General features: G+C 53.6%; 1 protein-coding gene and 1 non-coding gene across 2 annotated transcripts in view; both read left to right on the top strand.

Annotated features, from left to right (window-relative positions):
• SCNN1B (sodium channel epithelial 1 subunit beta) overlaps nucleotides 1–22,224 on the top strand; it is a 61,484-nt gene that overhangs the window by 36,877 nt on the left and 2,383 nt on the right. The window contains exons 2-11 of the mRNA XM_058710672.1: nucleotides 925–1,243; nucleotides 3,911–4,172; nucleotides 6,296–6,486; nucleotides 14,863–14,966; nucleotides 17,385–17,548; nucleotides 17,834–17,941; nucleotides 19,949–20,066; nucleotides 20,923–20,998; nucleotides 21,092–21,149; nucleotides 21,834–21,895. Coding sequence (XP_058566655.1) covers nucleotides 933–1,243; nucleotides 3,911–4,172; nucleotides 6,296–6,486; nucleotides 14,863–14,966; nucleotides 17,385–17,548; nucleotides 17,834–17,941; nucleotides 19,949–20,066; nucleotides 20,923–20,998; nucleotides 21,092–21,149; nucleotides 21,834–21,895 — 1,454 coding nt within the window. The 5' untranslated portion in view covers nucleotides 925–932. The remainder of the gene's footprint in view (nucleotides 1–924; nucleotides 1,244–3,910; nucleotides 4,173–6,295; nucleotides 6,487–14,862; nucleotides 14,967–17,384; nucleotides 17,549–17,833; nucleotides 17,942–19,948; nucleotides 20,067–20,922; nucleotides 20,999–21,091; nucleotides 21,150–21,833; nucleotides 21,896–22,224) is intronic.
• Nucleotides 16,507–16,613, top strand: LOC131501741 (U6 spliceosomal RNA). The gene has a single exon (XR_009256872.1). It is a non-coding gene; the product is annotated as a U6 spliceosomal RNA (small nuclear RNA).

Raw genomic sequence — 22,224 nt, 5'->3', positions numbered from 1 at the left:
AGAATTTTAACATTTATTTTTGAGACAGTGCGAATGGGGGAGGGGCAGAGAAAGCAGGAGACAGAGAATCCAAAGCAGGCTCCAGGCTTTGAGCTGTCAGCACAGAGCTGGACGTGGGGCTCGAACCCACAAACTGTGAGATCATGACCTGAGCCGAAATCAGACGCTTAACCGACTGAGCCACCCAGGCGCCCCTGTATACCACATCTTCTTAATCCATTCATCACTTGATAGACATTTTGGCTCTTTCCATAATGTGGCTATTGTTGTTAGCGCTGCTATAAACATTGGGGTGAATGTGCCCCTTCAAATCAGCAGTTTTGTATCCTTTGGATAAATTCCTAGTAATGCAATTGCTGGTCGTAGGGTATATAACTACGCATTTTTGGTGGATTATTTGATGAACATCCGTCTCGCCCGCTTGTGGCTTGTAATGAAGGTAGCAGATGTGTTGGGCGCTTAGTCTGGCCAGGCACTGGGTGCATCACCTAGTTTCACTGTCTTAGCAACTCTGTACATTAGGTACAATTATGCCCATTTTATAGATGGGGGTACCTAAGGAGTCAAGAGTGTAAGTAACTTGTTCACCAGGCTAGAAATTCCCAGATGGCAGAAACCTTGTTTGTTTTGCTCATCAATGAGTCCAGAGGGACTAATTCAGTACCTGGCATACAGTAGGCTTTCAATAAATGCTTTTTAGTTAGTCGGATGGGTGGATGATAGACAGCAGGAAGGGAAGGAGGAAGAGAGGGGAGAGGGCGGGGTGGGAGAAAGGGAAGGCAGCAGAGAGGAAGGCGGGGAGGGAGGGCTGGGGTGTGCAGCCCTGTCCTCCGCCTGTCTCCAATGCCCACACTCCGGCCACGACTGGGACAGCCCAGGACGCAGGACCGGTGTTGCACCTGGCTTTCCGCCGTGTCTCTGCAGGTGCCACAATGCACATAAAGAAGTACCTGCTGAAGTGCCTGCACCGGCTGCAGAAGGGCCCCGGCTACACGTACAAGGAGCTGCTGGTGTGGTACTGTAACAACACTAACACCCACGGCCCCAAGCGCATCATCTGCGAGGGGCCCAAGAAGAAGGCCATGTGGTTCCTGATCACGCTGCTCTTCACCTCCCTCGTCTGCTGGGAGTGGGGCGTCTTCATCAAGACCTACCTGAGCTGGGAGGTCAGCGTCTCCCTCTCCATCGGCTTCAAGACCATGGACTTCCCCGCCGTCACCATCTGCAACGCCAGCCCCTTCCAGTAGGTGGTCCCTGGAGCTCACCGCTGGCTCTCCCTCCCTTCTTCCTCCCCACCTCTCCCTCCCTCTCCCCCGTCCCTTTCTCTCTCCCCCTCCCTCCCACCCTCTCTCTCTCCCTCCTTCCTTCCCTGTTTCTTGCCCTTGCCCCCGCTCCCCACTGTCTTTTCTCCTTTCTTTCTTTCCCTCTTTGCCTCATCCCTTTGCAGCAAGTACATTTCAAAATTCATGAACCTCCTAGGCTTTTTTTTTTTTTTTTAAATGTTTACTTATTTTTGAGAGAGAGAGAGACAGGGGTAGAGAGAGAAGGAGACACAGAATCTGAAGCAGGCTCCAGGCTCCGAGCTGTCAGAACAGAGACCGACTCGGGGCTTGAACCCACAAACCGTGAGATCATGACCTGAGCCGAAGTGGGATGCTTAACTGACTGAGCCACCCAGGCGCCTCCATGAACTTCCCAGGCTTAAAGAGAACCTGGCTGGGTCAGCCGGTGGAGCATGCAACTCTTGATCTTGAGGTTGTGAGTTTGAGTCCCACATTGGGTGTAGAGATTACTGAATAATAAAATCTTTAAAGAGAACCTAAGAAGTACTTGGTGGCTGCTGCCTTCAAGGCCCGCCAGTGCCCGGTATTGATTCAGTACACGGTTACTGAGCGCCTGCCGTGTGCCCTGGGCTGTTCCAGGTACTAGGAACACATCGGTGAATAAAACAAAGTCCCTGCCCTCCTCACAGCCTACCAGAGGAAACAGACATTCATCTTTTTCTCCCTAAATACTGAATTAATTATCATTGTGATGATAAAAAATATATATGGCAACAGTACATCAAGTGCTTATGAATTGCCAGGCAGTATGTGGAGTGATGTTTTGGTTAACTTGTGTAATTCTCACCCACGCAACCACCCTAAGGGTGGGTACTTCCATACTTGCTTGATTTATAGGTCAAGAAATGGAGATTCAGAGAGGTAAGGGAACTTGCCCACAGACACACAGCAAACAACGGTGGGATTTGGACCCAGGTCTTATCTGACCCCAGAGGTGCCACTGTTTATCCACTTGATGGCAAGGCCTATGGAAGGGACACCCAGAGGGACCTGACCTAGTCAGGGTCAAGGAGGGGCAGGGGCCAGTCAGAGAAGAATGCCCCCCCTCCCCCCCAGGAATGAGTAGAAGGTAGCTGGGGGGAGGAAAAGAGTACTCCAAGTGGAGGGCACAGGTAGAGGGCCTGGGGTGAGACAGAGCCTGGAATTGACGGAAGGGCCGGCACAGCTGAGCCACAGAGAACATTCTTGTCCAAAAGAAGGTACTGAAAGGGAATTCCTGCTTCCCTTCTTTTGAGTAGTAGGGCTCCTGCCTGCCGGGTGGATCCCTGGGGCTACTCAGGAGAACCTGAAATAATCCTTGTAACACCACCACCCCGTCCAGGCACTATTCTGGGTGCTTTGTGTCACTTCATTGAATCCTCCCGACAGCCCTCCAGGGTAAATATTTTAATCCTCCCCCGCACCATTTTGTAGAAGAGAAGACAGAGTCTCAGAGATGTTAGGTTGTCCAAGGTCACACTGATATTAAGTGGCACGTCGGCATTCGAACCCAGACCTCATGCAGTAACCCACCACGCTCGACTGCAGCTGTGGACACGTAGGCTGTAAGAGCAGCCCCCCTCCCCACAGCCCACCAGCCTCCCAGCTCCCCCTCTTCCTGTGTACACACAGGTGGCTGGTGTGATGGTCAGGGGACAGGAGGTGTCACGTCTGAAGGCCATGTCAGCCCTGGCTACTGTACTCCTTTTACCGGGACGTGGGCCTGTGGCCAGGGTTTAACACTCACCCCTGCGGGATGTTCTCGAGCCAGAGCTCACACACACTGCCCTGGTGACCACACTGTGGGGCAGGGGCTTGGATAAATCGGGTCTAGAGCGGCCGGTGGGGACACTCCGTGGCATGGACCATTTCCAATATGGGAGCCTCTGGGGGCTGAGAGAAGGTACTGGAGCCCAGCCCCCAAGTCCCATCCACCTTCTCCTTCTGGACATTGACTCCTGTTCCCACAGTCTCCAATGGAGAATTAGGACCTCAGGATCACAGACCTGCCCTTCCTCTCTGCATTTTTGGTCCCATCCTGGGAGGGAGATATCAGAACCCCTGTGCCCAAACAGCATGCCCACTGCACCAAATCTGGGATCCGGTCCCAGCTCTGCCCCCACACCAGTGGGATGGGCTCGGGAAATCACAGCGACTCCCGGGGCTTCCTGATCCTTACATGGGGACTATCACAGAATTGTGGGGAAGATTATACATAAAGACATCAGAAGCACCCGGCACATGGGAAGCAATCGCTAACCATGAGCTGTTATGAGTCTTCCTCATTAGAACGTGAACTTCATAAGGAAAGAGACCCCGGCTGTTGTGTTTGCTATTGTATCCTCTGTGCTTTGCAGTGTCTGGTACACGGTAGGTGCTCATGAACTGCTTGGTGAATGTATAAGTGAGCAGGTGGATGGAAGGAGGCATAGATGCCTGGGTGGGTGGATAGAGAGGCAGGGGCTTGGGCAGAGCTCTGTCCTCACACGTGGTGACAGCCACGCTGGCGTAAGGGTGGGTCCCAGACTGCCGTGGCTCTCTGCCTCACCGCTGCCCTTGCCCCCCTGACCGGCCCCCTCTCCACCCAGGTATTCCAAAGTCAAGCATCTGCTGAAGGATCTGGACGAACTAATGGAAGCGGTCCTGGAGAGGATCCTGGCACCCGAGCAGAGCTATGGCAACGCTTCTAAGGCTCTGAACTCCACCATCTGGAACTACACACCACTGGTCCTTATCGACGAGCAGAACCCCCATCACCCAGTGGTCCTTGACCTCTTTGGAGACAACCACAATGGCTCGGCACCAGGAAGGACCTGCACTGCGCAGGCGTGCAAAGTGGCCATGAGACTAGTAAGTGAGCCCCAGGCACACATCAAGCAATGGACCCTACACAGTGAGGCTGATGGGAGTTTCTTTCCTTTAATAGCCCAGGTCTTGCTGGGGGAAAGGCAAGCTGGAAGTCAGTGCCTATTTTGTATATTCACCAATGCTTTTTTCAAAATAGAAATAAATTGCTGGTATGTTAGTCAAGACACTGTTGGATGCCAGTGACCCAGCTCAAACTAGCTTAGGCAAAACATGGAATTCACTGGCTCATATACTAAGAAGTCCAGGGGGAGACTGGATTCAGGTATGGCTGGATCCAGGCATTTAAATGCTGTCATCAGAACTCTGCCTCTCCCCATTTTTGTGCAGCTTTTCTCCCAGTTGATTTCACTCTCTGGCAGGCTTTCTCCATGCAGAGGGGCTTGGCAAAGCCAGACATACACCCCATTACCTCAGCACTTTCCCCAGAAACAGAACTCCTCTTTCCCAGTAGCCCCAGAAAAGTCCTGGGACCCACTCATCAGGTCATGTGCTCACCCTTAAACCAATCACTGTGGGCTGGAGAATGGGCTGTCATGATTGGTCAGTCCTAGGTCATGTGCCCTGGAACTGGGGTGATGTCTGCCTCTATCACATGGACTGAGTGAGTGGGAAAGGATGGTTTCCTGAAGGAGAAATAAGGTCTTACTATCAAAAGATAAGGGCATAAATATTGAGCAGGTGAAAACCCCAGAGCTGTGCAGTATAGTCAGCTGCCCAAGCGTACCTGCCCTGTGCTGGGACGCTGGGATGCCCTCAGGTGTGCCCACCTCAAGGGTCCCTGTCTGTGCCTCTAACTCTAGGGAGCTCCCTACCTGTACAAATCCCTGGTCCCCACTCCTGAACAATCTGATCAGGCAGCTCCGGGTCCAGGCCTAGGAATCTGTATTGTTAACAGGCTCCCTGGTGATGCTGATGGTTGGCACCCCAGGCTGTGGCCAAACACTCCCCAGAAGGAGGCCCCCGACCCCCACTGGATCAGGGCTCCGCGCACGTCTCCGCAGCGCCCGCTCTGACCCGGTGCCCTGCCATTGGCGCAGTCACCGGGCTTCCTGTGTACGTTTCCTCATCTGTGAGGCAGGCTTGCTCCTGCTGGCTGCACCAGCTCTCGGGGCCAGGCTCTGTGTGCGCGTGTAGTGGGGATCCTGTGCGCACGCGCGGTGCTCTGGTCCGCGTGTGCGCTTGTGGGGATCCTGTGCGCGCTCGCGGTGCTGCGGTCTGCGTGTGCACGTGTAATGGGGATACATCTGCTGCTTCATGATGACGGGTAGGCTTGCTGTACAAATCAAATAGGGTGATAGATCCTGGGACAGAGTGACTGTCTCCCAGAGAGACAAGGAGACCTCCAGGAATGGGCCTGAGGACAGTGGCCCTGGGGAGGGCCATCTCAGAATGCGGAGAAGCTCCTCCCGGCCTCCTGGCTTCCAGAAGGAAGGCCCACAATGAGGGTTGGTGGAGGCAGAGTGGCTGAGGCCAGAGTGCTGGGGCCAAGTCCCTGACCTGGACCTCGTGGTGGGGCCCCTGCACCCTTCCCAGGGCTCGGGCTGAGAAAGCCCAGGTCCTTCCTCACCTGCTATGAGGGGGAGGGAGCCTTGAGTCCTCTGTGGTCCATATGGCTTTCAGGGATCTGCCCTGGGAAGTCTGGAACGAGGCCAGAAAAGGAGTCAGGGAAGTGGAGGGTCCGAAAGTGTCTGTCTATGTTCCTCATGAGCATGAAACCAGGGAGACAGTTTGGATGTGTGTGTGTGTGTGTGTGTGTGTGTGTGTGTGTGTGTGTGTGTGTGTTTGTGGTCGGGACCATGACATCACATGGCTGCAGAGGTCAGGAAGTGGATGGTCTGTGTGTCCACGTGCACGTGTGTATTCAGTCATGTACAAGGCCACACATAGGGGCGGCCGGTGACTGCGTGGGAGTCCCTGTGATCGCTCAACTGTGTGTGCGGGGACAGCCCCTGAACATCGTGAGCACCATGGAAACACATTCCCCACCGGCCCAACGCCCAGGTGCGGCCAGGGGAGGGGCAGCTGGCAAAACCCTTGCCCTTGGGGCAGTGGCTGGGGCCTGCCGCAGTCCCCGCGCCCACAAGAACCCCTCTCGGCCTCTACAGTGCAGCCTCAACGGGACCGTGTGCACTTTCCGGAACTTCACCAGCGCCACCCGGGCCGTGACAGAGTGGTACCTCCTGCAGGCCACCAACATCTTCTCGCAGGTGCCAAACCAGGAGTTGGTGGAGATGGGCTACCCTGCCGAGCGGCTGATCCTGGCGTGCCTGTTTGGGCCGGAGCCGTGCAGCTACAGGTGAGAGGCACCCCAAGCCTGCCCGGGCCTGCTCGCGGTCACGGCCCGGCCCGGCCACCGACCAGCCACCTGCACCAGTTTTCTGTGCCTCAGTGTCTCTGGTCGTATTTTCCGGAGACAGAGCCTGAGATGGGGATGCGTCGAAGGCCCCTGACGTGCTGACGGAATGGTGTTAGGACGCGTCTGTAAGGAAAGCGGGATGAACTGAGTGAGGCTGCTGTCTCAGGTGACGCGTAGGCCTGGTCCCCGGGCATCTGGAGCATGGACCACACCACAGGGTGCTCCTCCCTCACTTGAGGGGCCAGACTTTTGTCCCTGGCGCATCAGTCCCTCACGGGCCACGGGCCCCCCCAGGAGGATGCGGGGGTCCCCAAACTTCCCTGGAGAGGGGGCAGCTGTGAACTGGGTGTTGTTAGCGTCCAACATCCAGCGGCCGAGGGTTCTGGACCGTCACCGGGCATCTGCTGCCCTCAGTTTTGTCATCCCGGACCGCCCACCTCCCAGGCTGCCCAGGAGGGTAGCAGATTTGGCTCAGGTCAGTGCTTAGAACGGGGCCCTGGGAGTGTTCGCTGTCCCAGGCTCTTCCCTGACAGCCCCCAAGGTTGAGAGGATGGCAGAATGAGAATAACGTTCACCCCAAAAGCCTGCGGCTCTTCCAGCGGTCCTCAGATCCCTGCCTCCTCTGCCGCCCCTGCGTCCCACGAGTGCTGGGTCTTTTCTTTTTTTTTAATCTCTATTTTTGAGAGAGAGACAGAGTGTGGGTGGGGGAGGGACAGAAAGAGAAGGAGACACAGAATCGGAAGCAGGCTCCAGGCTCTGAACCGTCAGCCCAGAGCCCGACGCGGGGCTCGGACTCACGAACCGTGAGATCATGAACGGAGACAAAGTCAGACGCCTAACTGACTGAACCACCCAGGCGCCCCTGCTGGGTCTTGTTTGTCTGGGGCTTCGTGGTCTCATACCTCAGGCCTCTGGAGAAGTCCACGGAGTCCTGCCGCTTCTCACGAGTGACAGGCTTCCGGCGTCACCCCTGGGCTCAGGCACAGCCCCCTCAAGCCGTGAGCCTTCAGGAAGCTCTATTGAGAATGTGCTGAACGCTGTGGGACCCTCTGTCCCCTAGACGCACAGGAGCAGGCATTTTGCAGGCAAACATCAAGGAATCCGGGGCCCCCCGAGCTGGCGAGCTGCACACCTGGCCACAGGTGTGAACTGGAAAAGCGTGGCCCGCAGGTGGAAAAGTACAGGACGTGTCCTGCCCTCGGCGGCCACTCGGCTGGCAGGTCGCAGGCTAGGTTTTGACCCCTCGCTCTCAGCCAGCGGCCTTTGCTCAGGGCACCCCTGGCCAGCCGCTCCTGGCAGCTCCCCCATAAGGCTGCAAGTGCCCGGGTCACCAGTGTCACGTCCACGCATTCACCTTCACCCTCTCAGCTGGAGAGGGATGTAAAACCGTGACTTCAAGTACGTGACCCCTCGGCTCAGTGAGAATAGCCCTGGCTGGTGTGTGAGGTGGGCAAGCAGGGTCCGTGAGGGTCTGTTGGGATCTACTATCAGGTTCCTGATGCCCGACGTGTGCTCTTCTGCCGTTGAGCGGGATCCCAGTGTCAGGAGATACGCATTCGCATGGCTTTGGGGCAGGCAAAACACCCAGCATTGGCCACACAACTTCTGTGGTGTGGCTGTGGCTGGGGAGTGACTCTAGTGAAGGGGTCAAGGCTGGGCGGTGTGGTTAGACCACTGGGTGCACATCCTTGCTGTCTGACAAGCTGTGTGACTTTAAACAAGTTGAACCTTGATAGGCCTCTGTTTTCCTCCTCTGTAAAATGGGGTAATGACATGCCCGCTCTGCGGGGTTATTTTGGGTACTAAATGAGTTAATATGCTGACGGCAGTGTTGGCCTCAATAAATAATAGTTGTTAGTGTCATTAAACCCGCATTTGACAGGGAACTCATTATCCAATAATAATGCTAACATTTATTGAGCCCTTCTGATGTGTCAGGTGCTATTCTTAGCATATCACATGTATAAAATTCATTTAACCATGGCCACAGGCCCGTGAGAAAGATACTGTTGTGTCAGCCCATTTTCTATGATGCAACCGAGGCCCAGAGAGGTTAAGCGACGCCTCTGAGGCCACACAGCCGTTGAGAGGCAGAGATGGCAGTCTGGGTCACCCCGCCTGTCAGAAAACCAGATAGTCTTCCCTCCCTGCCCCCTTCTCCCAAGCCTGTTATTTGTCACCTGCCTTCCTGAGTCAGCCTCAGACGTGGTGCCGGAGGACACGTGCCTCTCTCTGCCCTCCCAACGCTGCTCTCCAAACACCGTGGCCTCTGCTTCCTCGCTCCTTCTGAGCCTGTCCTTTCTCTCTCGAATGTGGCAAATGCTCAAGAAGCAGCAGCTGCAATTAGGAAAATATGAGCCACATCTGGACCCTGATGCCAAAGTGCCTCGATTTGAATGCTAGCTCTGGGTGCGGTTGGGCACGCTACTTTGCCTCTCTGGGCCTCAGTTTTCTCATCTGGAAAATGGGGATAGTGAAATAGCCTTATAGGGGATTAAATGATGTAAAGTGCTTAGAACAGTACCTCCCACATAGTAAATAATATATGAGCATTTTTTTAAAGTCAACTCTTTAATGTGGAATAATCTTAGGTTTACAGAAATGTTGCAAAGAGAGTGTATCCGGTTGGTTCCCTTGTACCTCTCCCCGGCGCCCCCCCACCCCCCGTTGTTGACATCTTCTGTCACCACGGTGATTTGTCAAAACTAAGAAACTAATATTGGCATATTGCTGTTAACTAAATTTGACACGTTCTTGAGGATTCAGCAGTGTTTCCTGGTGACCTTTTCCTGTTCCGGGATTCCATCCGGGAGACCCCATTTCGTGCAGAAACTCTGTCACGGTTTTTCGGGCTTCTTTGTTTGGGTTGACCATGACAGTTTCAGAGTACTGGGTAGGTGTTTTAGGGCAAGTCCTTGACTTGGGTATATACAGATCAGACGGTTTTGGGGGAAAGAAGAGCACAAGGCGAGCGACCCCCTCGTCACTTCGTATCCTGGGCGGGGTGGGGAACACCTCAGCCACATGACACCACCCGTGATGTTGACCTCCCTCACTTGGTTAAGCTATGGGTGCCACGCTCCCCCGTCGTGAGGTGACCTCTTCCCTTCCCAGGCCCTGTGTGGAAGCAAGTCGCTAAGTTGAGGTCACCTTCTGGGGGCAGGGGGGTGGCAGGCAGCTCCTGGTCTCCTGCAGAGGAGAATGTAGACTCTTTGGAAGTCTTCTGTGGGGAAGACTTCTCTCTTCCCCACGTGTTTGTTTATTCAGTCACTTCTACTGGTATGGGCTTGTGTGTATTGGGGTTGTAACCCAATACCACATTATTTATTTTCTTACCCAAATTCTTCCAGCTTTGGCCAGTAGCAGCTCCTTGTGTTGGCTCCTGTGTCTTTTTGACACGTCCCCATCACTCTTTTTTTTTTTTTAGTACTTCCTTACTTTCTAGCACCTCAAGATGCCCCAAGCACTAGAATCAGCCATTTCTCTGAGGAGCCCTGGTTCCTTTTATTGGGCAATGGCATCTAGAAGCCAGGACGTAGGCATATATAAGCATCATCGTCATCACTGCTCCATCTGGCTCGCTAGCTTCTGCCCTCGGGAGCCCTTCCTGACCTCTGCCATACAGCACCACTGTTCATCTTCCTGCCGGGGACGCTCTGTGTCTCCGTCCTTTCCGGGGGTTTGCTGGTCTCCGTCTACATGCCTTGCACCTGTCCCAAGAAGGTTTTTTTGGCGGGAGGGGGGAATGCCTGGCTCTGGAGCAAGAGTGGGCCAGCACTGGGAGAAGCCTCTCCAGGTAAAGGGCGCTGGCGACAAGCAAATAGTTGGCGCCTACAGTAAGGCCGAGAGCACGGCCCTGGGCAGAAGGGGATCCGACCGCGCCCTGGGTTGCAGATGTCGGAGACCGTTTCTTGGGAACACTGTGTCCCCACACCCTGGGGCGGGGTCTCTCCCTCCAGAACAGCGCCCGGCTTTAGCCAGTTTGCCCTGCTCTGTTCCTCCTGTGGCCACAGCCCTGATCCTACACCGATGCAGGCTCCGTGATGCCCGCCCAAAGCCATTTCTCCCCCCCCGGGCCTTTGCCTATGCTGTGCCCCCTGCGTGATGTGCCCTTTCTCCTCTCTAGCCCCTACCTCTTAGTCATCCTTAAAAGTCTCAGCTCAGGCCTCGCCTCCTCCAAGAACCCTTCCATGATCCTCATCCCTACACACACCCCAGCGAGAATTAGGTGTCACTCCTCTATGCTTATCTCTGCTGATACCCTTATCACATATTATAATTTACCCAACAAATATTTACTAAGTGTCTGTCTACCGTGGGCCAGCCTCTGAGCAGTAGGAGCGGCCTGCTTTTGTTGAGTATTTCCAGATGCTCGGCATCCAGCCCTCGCCTTAGTCCTCTTGGGTGGGTGTTATTATAATCCTGGCATTACAGGTGAGGAAGGTGAGGCACAGGGAAAGCTCACCAGCTACTCATTGACAGAGCCAAAATTTGAATTCAGGCAGGCTGGCTCCCAGGCCTGGGGTGTTAGCCTCTGAATGCTTTCTCCCTCAAGACAGACAGCTGCCCTTCCTGGGCTTACCTTCTAATGCAGGAGACAGCTGATAAGCAAGCAGTTAAATAAAGATCATTTCAGATTTTGATGCGTGCTAGCAGGGAATAAGCAGTAGAAATGATCAAGCACCTGGGCAGGGAAGTGACTTTGCACAGGGAGTGCAGGGGGAGCCTCAGAGATGGAGAAAAGTGGACAGGGCCAGAGGCACATTCTGGAAGGACAGCGTTGACAGGACACTGCTGAGTTCCCCCCACCACTCCGCATCCCCAGCCACATGGTGACCTTCCAGGGCTGGACTCTTGTTCACCTCAGGTGTCCTCAGCCCAGTACCTGCCTCAGTAAACACTTGTTGGATGAAGAAATGTTGAGAAAGCAGCTCAAATCTGTCCACCAGGGTCAGCTCCCAGCTTGGATTTCCCAGCCTGCCCCGGACCCACCTCGTTCTGCCAGCACAGAGGGTGAGGCCAGAGGTGGAGGAAATGGCTTCCTAATCTGAACACAGGGGCAAATATCAGCTGACCTCATGGGGTTATTTTGAGGATTGAATGGGAGAAGGTACACAGAAATGTGCAGCATGGGGCTGGCCCCTGCAAGGTTTGCATCATCTGTGTTTCAAAATACAGGGCTTAGAAGACAATGCTCCATTTCTGTTGCTGTTTCTGCGCTCAGCCCCCTTCCTTCCTATTTTTAATAAAGTGAGAATAACATGGGCACATGGGTGGTTCAGTTGGTTGAGCATCCAACTCTTGATTCTGGCTCAGGTCATGATCCCAGGGTCATGGGATCTAGTCCCATGTTGGGTTCCACGCTCAGTGTGCAGCCTGCTTGGGATTCTCTTCCTCTCTCCCTCTGCCCCTTTCCCCTGAGCTTGCTCTCTCTCTCTCTCTCTCACTCACTCTCTCTCTCTCTCTCTCTCTCTCAAATTAAAAAAAAAGGGGGGGGGGGCACCTGGGTGGCTCAGTTAAGCATCTAACTTCAGCTCAGGTCATGATCTTGCAGTTTGTGAGTTTGGGCCCCGCATCGGGCTCTGTGCTGACAGCTGAGAACCTGGAGCCTGCTTCGGATTCTGTGTCTCCCTCTCTCTCTGCCCCTTCCCCACTCATTCTCTCCCTCTCTCTCTCTCTCAAAATAAACATTAAAAACAAGAAAAAAGAATTAGATAAAATAAGAAAAGCAAAAAACACACAAAGACATTTTTAAAGTGATTCCTTATGGGGACCTGAGGATATACCTACAGACAGAATAGAGTATGATGACCTCACAAGGAAGCCAGAGCCCATGGCCAGAACTCACTTCCCTTCCCATCCATTTTGCAGCACAGCCTAGACTCCAGGGTCTTTCAGCTGTAAATAGTGCAGAACATATCTGCAAAAGAGAAAGACTTAAAAAAAAAAAAATCAAACCATAATACCATTATCCCACCTGAAAAAAAATTAACAATAATTCCTCAACACCATCAGCTGCCCAAACATCTTCATGCTCATGTCATTTATACCTTTTTGCCTGTTTGCTTGTGTGAATCAGGATATAACTGAAGGCAGCATGTTGTGATTGTGACCCAAGTCTGTAAAATTTCTATTAATCTAGAGCCTGTGTCCCTTCTCCTCTCTTGCAGTGCGTTTGTTGAAGAAACTGGGTTGTTTATCCTGTTTCATTCCCCAAGGTCTGGATTTTGCAGGTTGACTTGCTGTAGTGACTTTGAACCTGTTCCTCTGTCTCCAACATTTCTCATAAATGGTGGTTAGAGACAGATGCATGGTCCTGTTTGGGGCTGATTTTTATTTATTTATTTTTAACTTCATTTATTTATTTTTGGAGAGAGAGAGGTGGGGGGGGGGGGCAGAGAGAGAGGGAGAGAGAGAATCCCAAGCAGGCTCTGCACTGTCAGCACAGAGCCCCAGTGTGGGGCCCGAACGCATGAACTGTGAGATCATGACCTGAGCCAAAACCAAGCGTCAGACACTTGACTGAGGCCACCCAGGTGCCCCTGATTTTTACTTTTTATTCGCAAGGCCACCTCCTCGGCAGCCTGTGCTCTTCCCTCAGGAGACACGCAGCACTGGCCCACCAGGGTGCACTGCCCAAAGCCATTAATTCGTCAGGGTTGTGAAATGATCTTCTCATTATATCACTGCCTCTTCAAACCAGAACTGTTTTAACAACTATATTACAAGGAGAAAAGAAAAAAAAAAAAAAAGCTGGAGGGAGCCATAGATTAGAAGAAACTTGAAAGACCTATCAACCAGTCACCTTAACCTCATTTGCATCCCAGTTTAAACAAATAAATTGTAAAAATTGACATTGAAGAGACAATTGAACTTTGAACTGAATATTTAATCTTAAGGGATTTTTGTTGGTTATGTTTAACATGGTAATAGCCGTATTTTCAAGAGAGTTCTCACTTTCCAAGCTACATCTGGAAATGTTTACAGATAATATCATGATGTCTGAGATTTGCTTGAAAATAATATGGAAGGGAGGTGGGGTGGGGCGGGTAGAGATGAAGCATTAGTGGCCATGTGGTGATGATTCTGGAAGCTGGCGGTGGGTTTTGTCTCGACCTTTTTGTGTGTGTTTGAAATGTTCCATATCCAAAAAAGTCTTTTTATAACTGAATTCTTTTTTTTTTAATCTTATTTTTTATTTTTTAAAATTTACATCCAAGTTAGTTAGCATATAGTGCAACAATGATTTCAGGAGTAGATTCCTGGGTGCCCCTGACCCATTTAGCCCATCCCCCCTCCCACAACCCCTCCAGCAACACTGTTTGTTCTCTATGTTTAAGGGTCTCTTCTGTTTTGTCCCCCTCCCTGTTTTTATATTACTTTTGTTTCCCTTCCCTTATGTTCATCTGTTTTGTCTCTTAAAGTCCTCATATGAGTGAAGTCATGATTTTTGTCTTTCTCTAATTTCACTTAGCATAATACCCTCCAGTTCCATCCACATAGTTGCAAATGGCAAGATTTCATTCTTTTTATTGCCGAGTAATAGTCCATTGTATATAGATACCACATCTTCTTTATCCATTCATCCATCAGTGGACATTTGGGCTCTTTCCATCCTTTGGCTATTGTTGATAGTGCTGCTATAAACGTGGGGGTGCCTGTGTCCCTTCGAAACGGCACACCTGTATCCCTTGGATAAATGCCTAGTAGCACAATTGCTGGGTCATAGGGTAGTTCTGTTTTTAATTTTTTGAGGAACCTGCATACTGTTTTCCAGAGTGGCTGCACCAGCTTGCATTGCCACCAACACTGCAAAAGAGACCCTCTTTCTCCACATCCTCGCCAACATCCGTTGTTGCCTGAGTTGTTACTGTTAGCCATTCTGACAGGTGTGAGGTGGTATCTCATTGTGGTTTTGATTTGTATCTCCCTGACGGTGAGTGATTCTAACTGAATTCTTTTGAAACTGCATTATACCGTTGCTACTGCCGCGAGCATCTTTATGGAAACATTTGTCGTTATTGTTAACTTATTTCCTTAGGAAACCTTTCCAGGACATCAGTGAGGACCCTGTATAGTGTTCCACATGCCTCATTATAAAGCCTTCTCTTTCCCCGGTCTCTGTTTGGCCCTCTCCCGACTCACCCCCTCTCTGACCCACCATCTCAGCCAGCTTTCTGTCTATGTGAGTTCCCGGCTTGCCCAGCCCACCTGCCGGATCCTCCCAGCTCCACTCTGCCAGGCCCCAGACCACAGACACTCAGGGAGGCACCTGCTGGGTGGGCCCTGATCTCTAGCTGATGGTGTTTCTTTCAGGAACTTCACGTCCATCTTCCACCCTGATTATGGCAACTGTTATATCTTCAACTGGGGCATGACGGAGAAGGCGCTCCCTTCGGCCAACCCCGGAGCTGAGTTTGGTGAGTCTTGGTTCATCCTGGGGCCAGAGCCATGGGGCTTTAAATCCCCACCACGTGGGGCTAAAAGACCAAAGGACCATCAGCTGTCAAGGGTCAGGGCCTGGATTAGACAGGAGGCAGCACAGGGAAGGGCAACCTGTTCGGTGGGTGGGGAGCCATTCCCTTGGCCACACAAAATGAACAAACCTTTTTAAAAATTTTAAAGAGAAAGGAAGGGTTTCATTCGAGCCCACATTAGGACAGCTGCCTGGGATACACGGTCTTGACAAGGAAGGGAGTGCACCGGGAAAGGAAGTTTGGTGCAGGGTTATATATGTTTTTTACATCAACAGTTACAAACCATCATGATGAAGAACGTTCCAGAAAGTTACAGACTTTATCTTACGTTTTTAGTATCTGCAAGACTGTATGACTTTAGTCTTATGGGAACCAGGGAGGGGTTTTTTTTTTTTTCTTTATATTTGGAATGCTCCTTTTTGGTTATTTGTTTTAACAAAGTAGATGTACAATGTGTGCTGGGGCCAGAAATAGAGCCTGAGGTTTTGGTGGAGTCATTTTGACCCTGGTAAATGTTAAAGTACAGCCTCCCTGGGAGCCTGAAAGCAGGGCCGAGGTATGTTAAAAGTTGAAAATTTCCTTTATCACCTTCAACTCCCGTAAACACCTGGGGTGGAGACTGGGGTTCCCATTTTGCCGATCAGCAAGGTGAGGATTCAGAAGCAGTACAGCTCAGGCAGGGGTCAGGAACTCAGGCTCCCATGCACGAGTGAAAACTCTCTACCGCTGACCCCCCAGGTAATCCTGAGATCCAGACTGAACTTCTGGAAGCCTTGGTCTCCCCAGAGACAGTACGTGGTAGCATCATAGAGCATATTGTGTATAGCTCGTGGAATCACTGCGACATAATGGAGCCACCTGCTCAGTACTGTGCCGGGCAAATGCGAAATGCTCAGTACTTGCCGGATATTCTTGGAAGGTTTAAATTAACTTGTCCAAGAGCACACAGTTAACATGTTGCAGAGCCCATACTCTTACTTAGCCTCACTGCTAAACCAAGTTCTTGAACAAGACAGAGAGAGGGTGAAGGATTAATGGAAGCAGGGGAAGGAGAAGTGATCGATGACAGAGGCCACTGCATTGGTCCGTCTCTGGGGAAAGACTCACGGTGGCCTCAGGATGGCTTCGGCATTCCGGCTGTGAGCCAGGCACAGGTGGGAGCGATCCTTCCTCCCATGAGCTTCTGACCTCCCCAGACTCCAAGAGGCAGGCTGTCATTCTAACTATCAGGGCTGTTGGTCAAAAGGGGTACAGGGGGCTACTGACCTCCCTTCAACCAGCTATTATGTCCCTGGAATCTCTGTGCATCACAGAGGTACCGGTCAACTCACTTCACGGCAGACGATTGAGACTAAGGAGCTCAGCTGCCTGTGTTAGAACCCCAACAATTCCCCTTTCTCGTTGGGTGACCCTGGACAAGTCTCTTCACCTCTCTGTGCCTTGGTTTCCTCACCTATAAAATGGGGATAAGAATAGCAGCTTTGTGCTCGCTTCGGCAGCACATATACTAAAATTGGAACGATACAGAGAAGATTAGCATGGCCCCTGCGCAAGGATGACACGCAAATTCGTGAAGCGTTCCATATTAAAAAAAAAAAAAAAAAAAAAAAAAAGAATAGCAGCTTTGCTTTTGTGAACGTATAATAAGGTACTTGGGCCCAGCACTCGGCACATAGCAAGTGCTCGATAAATACTAGCCTGTTGTCCTACCCACCCAGCATAGTCTTATGGTGCATAACATTGGGGGCTGGTCTCTGTGCACAAGAAGGGAACCGTCGAATGGGGAAGGAAGACTGACAATAAAAGAATCATGTAAGGGAGGCACATATTGGGAGGAAAGTTCCAGAGCTAGAAGAGCAAATAACAAAGACCCTGAGACCTTGTCTTGGTAGTCAGGGAAGGCTTCTGGAAGAAGTGACTCAGGCTGAGATCCGAAGGAAGAGCAGGAGGATCTTGGAGGAGGGTTAAGGTAGGGACATAATGCCAGAGTAAGGGAACAGTGTTCTTGAGGCATTTGTAAGGGCCCAGCAGCAGGCAGGAGCATGGAGGCCAAGAGGGACTTAATGAAGGGAACGAGGACTCATGTGATTTGAGGTGGGCCAGTGCTGCGCTGTACCCCTGGATCTACCTGCCACGTGGAAAAGAGATCTTGGGAGTAGAGGGGAGACATGGTGGCTTGGGCTAGGACGGGGGCCTTGGAGAAGGCAAGGAGTCTCATTTTTGCAAGGCGGAGCCAGTTTCCTGGATGGGCCCCGGAGGTCCCCTGGGCTCTGGGGCTGGGGGCTTGGCTAAGTGGCTGATGGGTCTCCCTTCAGCCTTGGGGAGCAAGTTCAGGCAGCCCTCGGCCCCACCTTCCCACAGGCCTGAAGCTGATCCTGGACATAGGCCAGGACGACTATGTGCCCTTCCTCACGTCCACGGCCGGCGCCCGGCTGATGCTCCATGAGCAGAGGTCATACCCCTTCATCAAAGACGAGGGCATCTACGCCATGTCCGGGACGGAGACATCCATCGGGGTGCTGGTGGTACGGCCACAGCTGAGGGGAACCGAAGGTGGAACCCTACCTGCCCAGGGCTGAGCTGGCCCTCCCTCATGGCCCATTCCTACCTTATCTTCTGGCTGGAACCCCCCTTCCCCCCGCCACCAGGATGGCCATGCTGTGGGGGAAGACAGGCATCATCTGGCACCTACTGGGGCCTATGGCTTCCCATCCCCTTTTGGCATCCCCACAGACCCCCATGGGAGGGAGGTACAAAGGGGGCCTCCTAGGGGTGACCGGGGCCTCCAAGAGCAAACTTTATGGACACAGGACAAGCTGGAGCGCAAGGGAGAGCCCTACAGCCAGTGCACCATGAACGGCTCCGACGTCCCTGTGCGAAACCTTTACAGCGACTACAACACCACCTACTCCATCCAGGTAAGAAGCCCTCACGGGCCTCGGTACCTAGAGCCGGTCCACGTCTACCAGGCCTAGGGCCTCGGGGCTCCGGGGGAGCTGGGCCCGGCAAGGCCAGCTCTGCTGGATTTTTGTAGGTGACCGCTGGGTAGTTTGGCGGGTTTGGTGGCCCTTGGGGCTGTGGAGCCGGTCCATTCCCTGGGTGCTCTCCAGGACCCAGGGCTGGCCACTGTTCATCTCCCCTCGGCAGGTATGCCCTTTGGGGGTGCCCAGAACATGGGGATCTCACTCTGGGGTCTCTAAGAAGAACCCTTGTGTGAGAGAGATGCTGTGCTAAGGGCTCGCATGTATTGCCTCATCATTTGATCCTTTCAACATCCCACGGGGCAAGAATAGCACTTATTATATATATAACATTTATTTGTTCTAAGTATTAATATACAAAGAGTAGCAGGCTTATCGTGTGCTAGGCAGGCACTGTTCCAAGTGCTTTACACACACTAATTCATTTAATCCTCACAACAATGCTGAGATGGAGGTAAAATGATTAGGAATGAGGAAGCTGGGATTTACAGGCCCCAGTGCAAACGCCTCATCAGTTTACCCTCTTTGTATCCGGCCTCAATTCCCCTCACTGCAGCTGGGGCTTCCCTTTTGCCCTGACCTCCACGGTCAGCCCGGGAGGCCTGTCCTAAGACCCAGCCCCAGTGAATCTGGGACAGTCCGAACCTCTGCACGAGTGACAGAAGTGACCGCTCAATGACACCTCTCCCCCAGCCCAGGCTGCCTTTGCAGATAAGGAAACTGAGGCATAACTGGGGGGCAGCATAGTGCCTGCCTCTGTGCCTAAGAGCCCTGAGCATGGCGTGCACTTCCCTTTTGTCTAGGTTACTGGAAATCTAGTGCCCCCTGTGCCCACCCTCCGGCCCACCCTGCCTGGCTGACCTGTCCACCCCACACTCTGACCTGGCCAGTTTGGCCACCTTCTATCTGGAGGGGCTTCGGTCTGCAGTGAGGAACTTGGGGGAACCTTCTGAGCTTCTGAAGGGATAGACAGACGGGCAGCACAGGGAGATGGGAAGCATAGAGATGGAGGCCATGGAGGTATCCATCAGGCCCAGTCTTAGAGACCTCATTCTAGAAAAACCTCACCTCTTGCTTTATCTGGTGCAGCAGCCTCACTGGCCAGAGACCTTGGCAAAGACCCAGGCCCTGGTCAGGCGCTCTGTGTGCACCGCCCCATTCCCCACCCCCAGCCTCTGTCACGGGGTCCAGAGAGGACTCCTACTAATCTCCAGGTGAGACAGTGAGGTCTGGAAGAATGGGAGACCCTTGCCCATAGTCAGAGCCCCTCATGTGACCCCTCTAGCCCCTCACCCCCTGTGCTTCTCCCGGCTGTGTTTGCAGGGAGGCCACAGCCCCGTCAGGAAGAACACGATAGGACAGGATGTGTGCTAGGTTGGGAAGGAGCAGGGCGGGGAGCAGCAGGAGCACACAACAGGGGGGGCAGGTTCCGTGGCTGGTGGAGCAGAGCCGAGGAGAGCAGGGGAGAGCCCGAGAGAGCGAGGGTTGGAGCCAGGGGTCCTCCACACACGGACAAGCGGAGACACATGAGTAACAGCCACTTCCGTTCCCCGCCCAGCGCTGGGCCCTCCTCACCTTAGCCCACAGTTGTGACTGTCACCCTGCTTCACCCCTGAGTGACTGCAGGACACATAGCTGCCTCCACGTGTGGGGGAACCAGGTCACGGTGACCTGAAACCCCAGCAGTATTTGGAATAAGCCACCCCTCCCCGTGCCATGTGTGGGGCACCAGCTTTGATAGGTGGCGGGGCCATCCTCAGACAGCTGGGTCTGGCGTGAGCCCCTCTGCAGGTACCGAGGACCAGGGACAGGGAAGGACAGCCACGCCCAGACTGCGGGGTCAGCAGGCGTAGCTCTTCAGCCGGAAGGACCCCTCCCCTGGCTCCCGGGGCCGGGTGGGGACATCACAGCCACATCCGTGTCCCCCCTCTCCCACCACTGCAGGCCTGTATCCGCTCCTGCTTCCAAGACCACATGATCCGGAACTGCAGCTGTGGGCACTACCTGTACCCCCTGCCCCGTGGGCAGAGATACTGCAACAACCGGGAGTTCCCCGACTGGGGTGAGTGGGGGGGCCCCCACCCGCCAGGGCTCTGATCACATAGCCGGGGCGTGGTCTTCACAGTCCGCAGCCCCCCTCCCCACCCACCCCTGGGCCCCACTCCGTCCTGGTACACACCCACGCGTGCATGAGCCCTGTGGGCAGCTGCTGGCGAGCACACGTGTGTGTTTACATTTTCACATGCATGCGGGAGAGGGCTCGGGGGCACTCGTGCCTGGGTTGCTTCCGTGTTTGCATCTGTGCACACTGGTTTGCATGCCCACACGTGTGTGTGCGCTCGCTCATGCACCCACAAGGCCACGTGTACCAGCCTCAGCATGTGCGTCCGTGTCTGTGTGGGCTCGCCGGGCATCTCTGCGGGTTGTTGGGTGGGAGGGGAGGCCGAGGTGGCCTCCAAGGGTTTCAGGGGCCCTGGTGGCCTGGAGTCCAAACATGATGGATGTTGTCAGCGGCAGAGCGAGTCCCACCACCTCTAAAACCAACAACGTATGTAGACAAGAGGGGAAAACTATCCCTTCCAACCACCCATCCCTTCATGCATGACCCCGTGAGCACCGCCCAGCCCGGAATGGGCATGACAAGCAGAGGAAAGCCGCTCTGCTCCTGCTGAGCCGAGTCTGGGATGTCTGGGGGAGGCTCCCCACCCCGGGGCCAGGCTGGGGCAAAACTGGCTGGACACGAGGGGCAGGGTGGGAAGGGGTGACCCTCCACAGAGACGACTTCCCCTCCCGTCTAGAGACAGGCCTGGGGTGGCCATGGCCAGGAGGGTAGGGGGCAGCCCCAGCCTCAGAGGAGGAGAGGAAAACGTCTAGAAACCCCCACTCTAAGTCTCTTACCTCCCACCCACCCTGCTCAGCCTATTGTTACTCACACCTGCGCATGAGCGTGGCCCAGAGGGAGACCTGCATCAACATGTGCAAGGAGTCCTGCAAGTGAGTGTGGGTGCTGGGGGTGGAGGGGGGGGACTGCAGGGTGGGGGCACGGTGCTGGCAGGGACATCAACAGGGCTGCCTTGTCTCTTCCAGTGACACCCAGTACAAGATGACCATCTCCATGGCTGACTGGCCTTCAGAGGCTTCCGAGGTGAGACGGTGGAGTGGTCAAGCTCCTGGCCGCCCACCTTTGGGCTAGGGACAGGTCTGGGCATAGGCCTGCGGGCTGTTTGTCCCTCCGCTAATGTTTCCCCAAAGCGCTGTGCTGGGGACACGGCAGTGAACGAGACAGGAATGGTCCTTTGCTCTTATGGAGCTTACATTCTGGTGGGAGAGAGAGAGAACGTACAGAAGTTAGATCATTTCACAGTGTGGTAAGGGTGGGAAACAGGATGACTGGAGAGTAACCAGGGGAAACCGCTTTAGACAGAGTGGTCAGGGAAGATCTCCCTGCAAAGGTAACATTTGAGTTAACGCAGGAGGATGGGCTGAGCCAGCCTGGGCAGGGCTGGGGAGGAGGATCTTGGAAGAGCAACAGCAAATTCGAGGGCCAGAGGTGGGAAAGAGCTGGCGCAGGATGGCGGGGCCTCTGGGGGAAGACCGGAGACTAGAGTGCCTTCTCCCCATAGCAGCATCCACAGTGCGAACTATTACCTTCCTCCTCCCAGCGCCAACACGTGGTCCCGGGGGCTTCGGGAAGCTACAGGGCTGTGGTCTGCCTCCCCCCATCTCCCCAAATCACAGGGCCCATGTTTGGGAGGGGCCCAAACACAGGGCCCATGTTTGGGAGTTGGCTGCAGGTGCCATTTTTTTCAGTTGCCTTCTTGGATTCCAGGATTGGATTTTCCATGTCTTGTCTCAGGAGCGGGACCAAAGCACTAATATCACCTTGAGCAGGTGAGCTTAGAGTCTTAGGGGCTGGGGAATGCAGAAAATGGAAGGAACCAGAACCTCAGAGGAGGGGTTTGGATGTATGGCAGATATTCAGACACCTTCTCACGCTGGTCAGATCCAGGAGAAAGCCTGAAGAATGAGGCACTGGAAATGAGAGAGAGGCCAGCCAATGGGACTCAGAGTCTGCCACTTCCCAAAGGCGAGCCTATTTCTCCATATGTCACCTGTTCATTTGCCCTTTCACCCATCTATCCATCCACCCATTCCTCCATTATTCATCCATCCTTCCATTCTTCTACCCATGCACCTGTCCATCTGCCCATTCATCCATC

Source organism: Neofelis nebulosa, chromosome 18 (genome assembly GCF_028018385.1).
Source record: "Neofelis nebulosa isolate mNeoNeb1 chromosome 18, mNeoNeb1.pri, whole genome shotgun sequence".
Lineage (NCBI taxonomy): Eukaryota > Metazoa > Chordata > Mammalia > Carnivora > Felidae > Neofelis > Neofelis nebulosa.
Note: the sequence above shows the minus strand (reverse complement) of the source record. Positions and strands in the feature narration are given on the sequence as shown.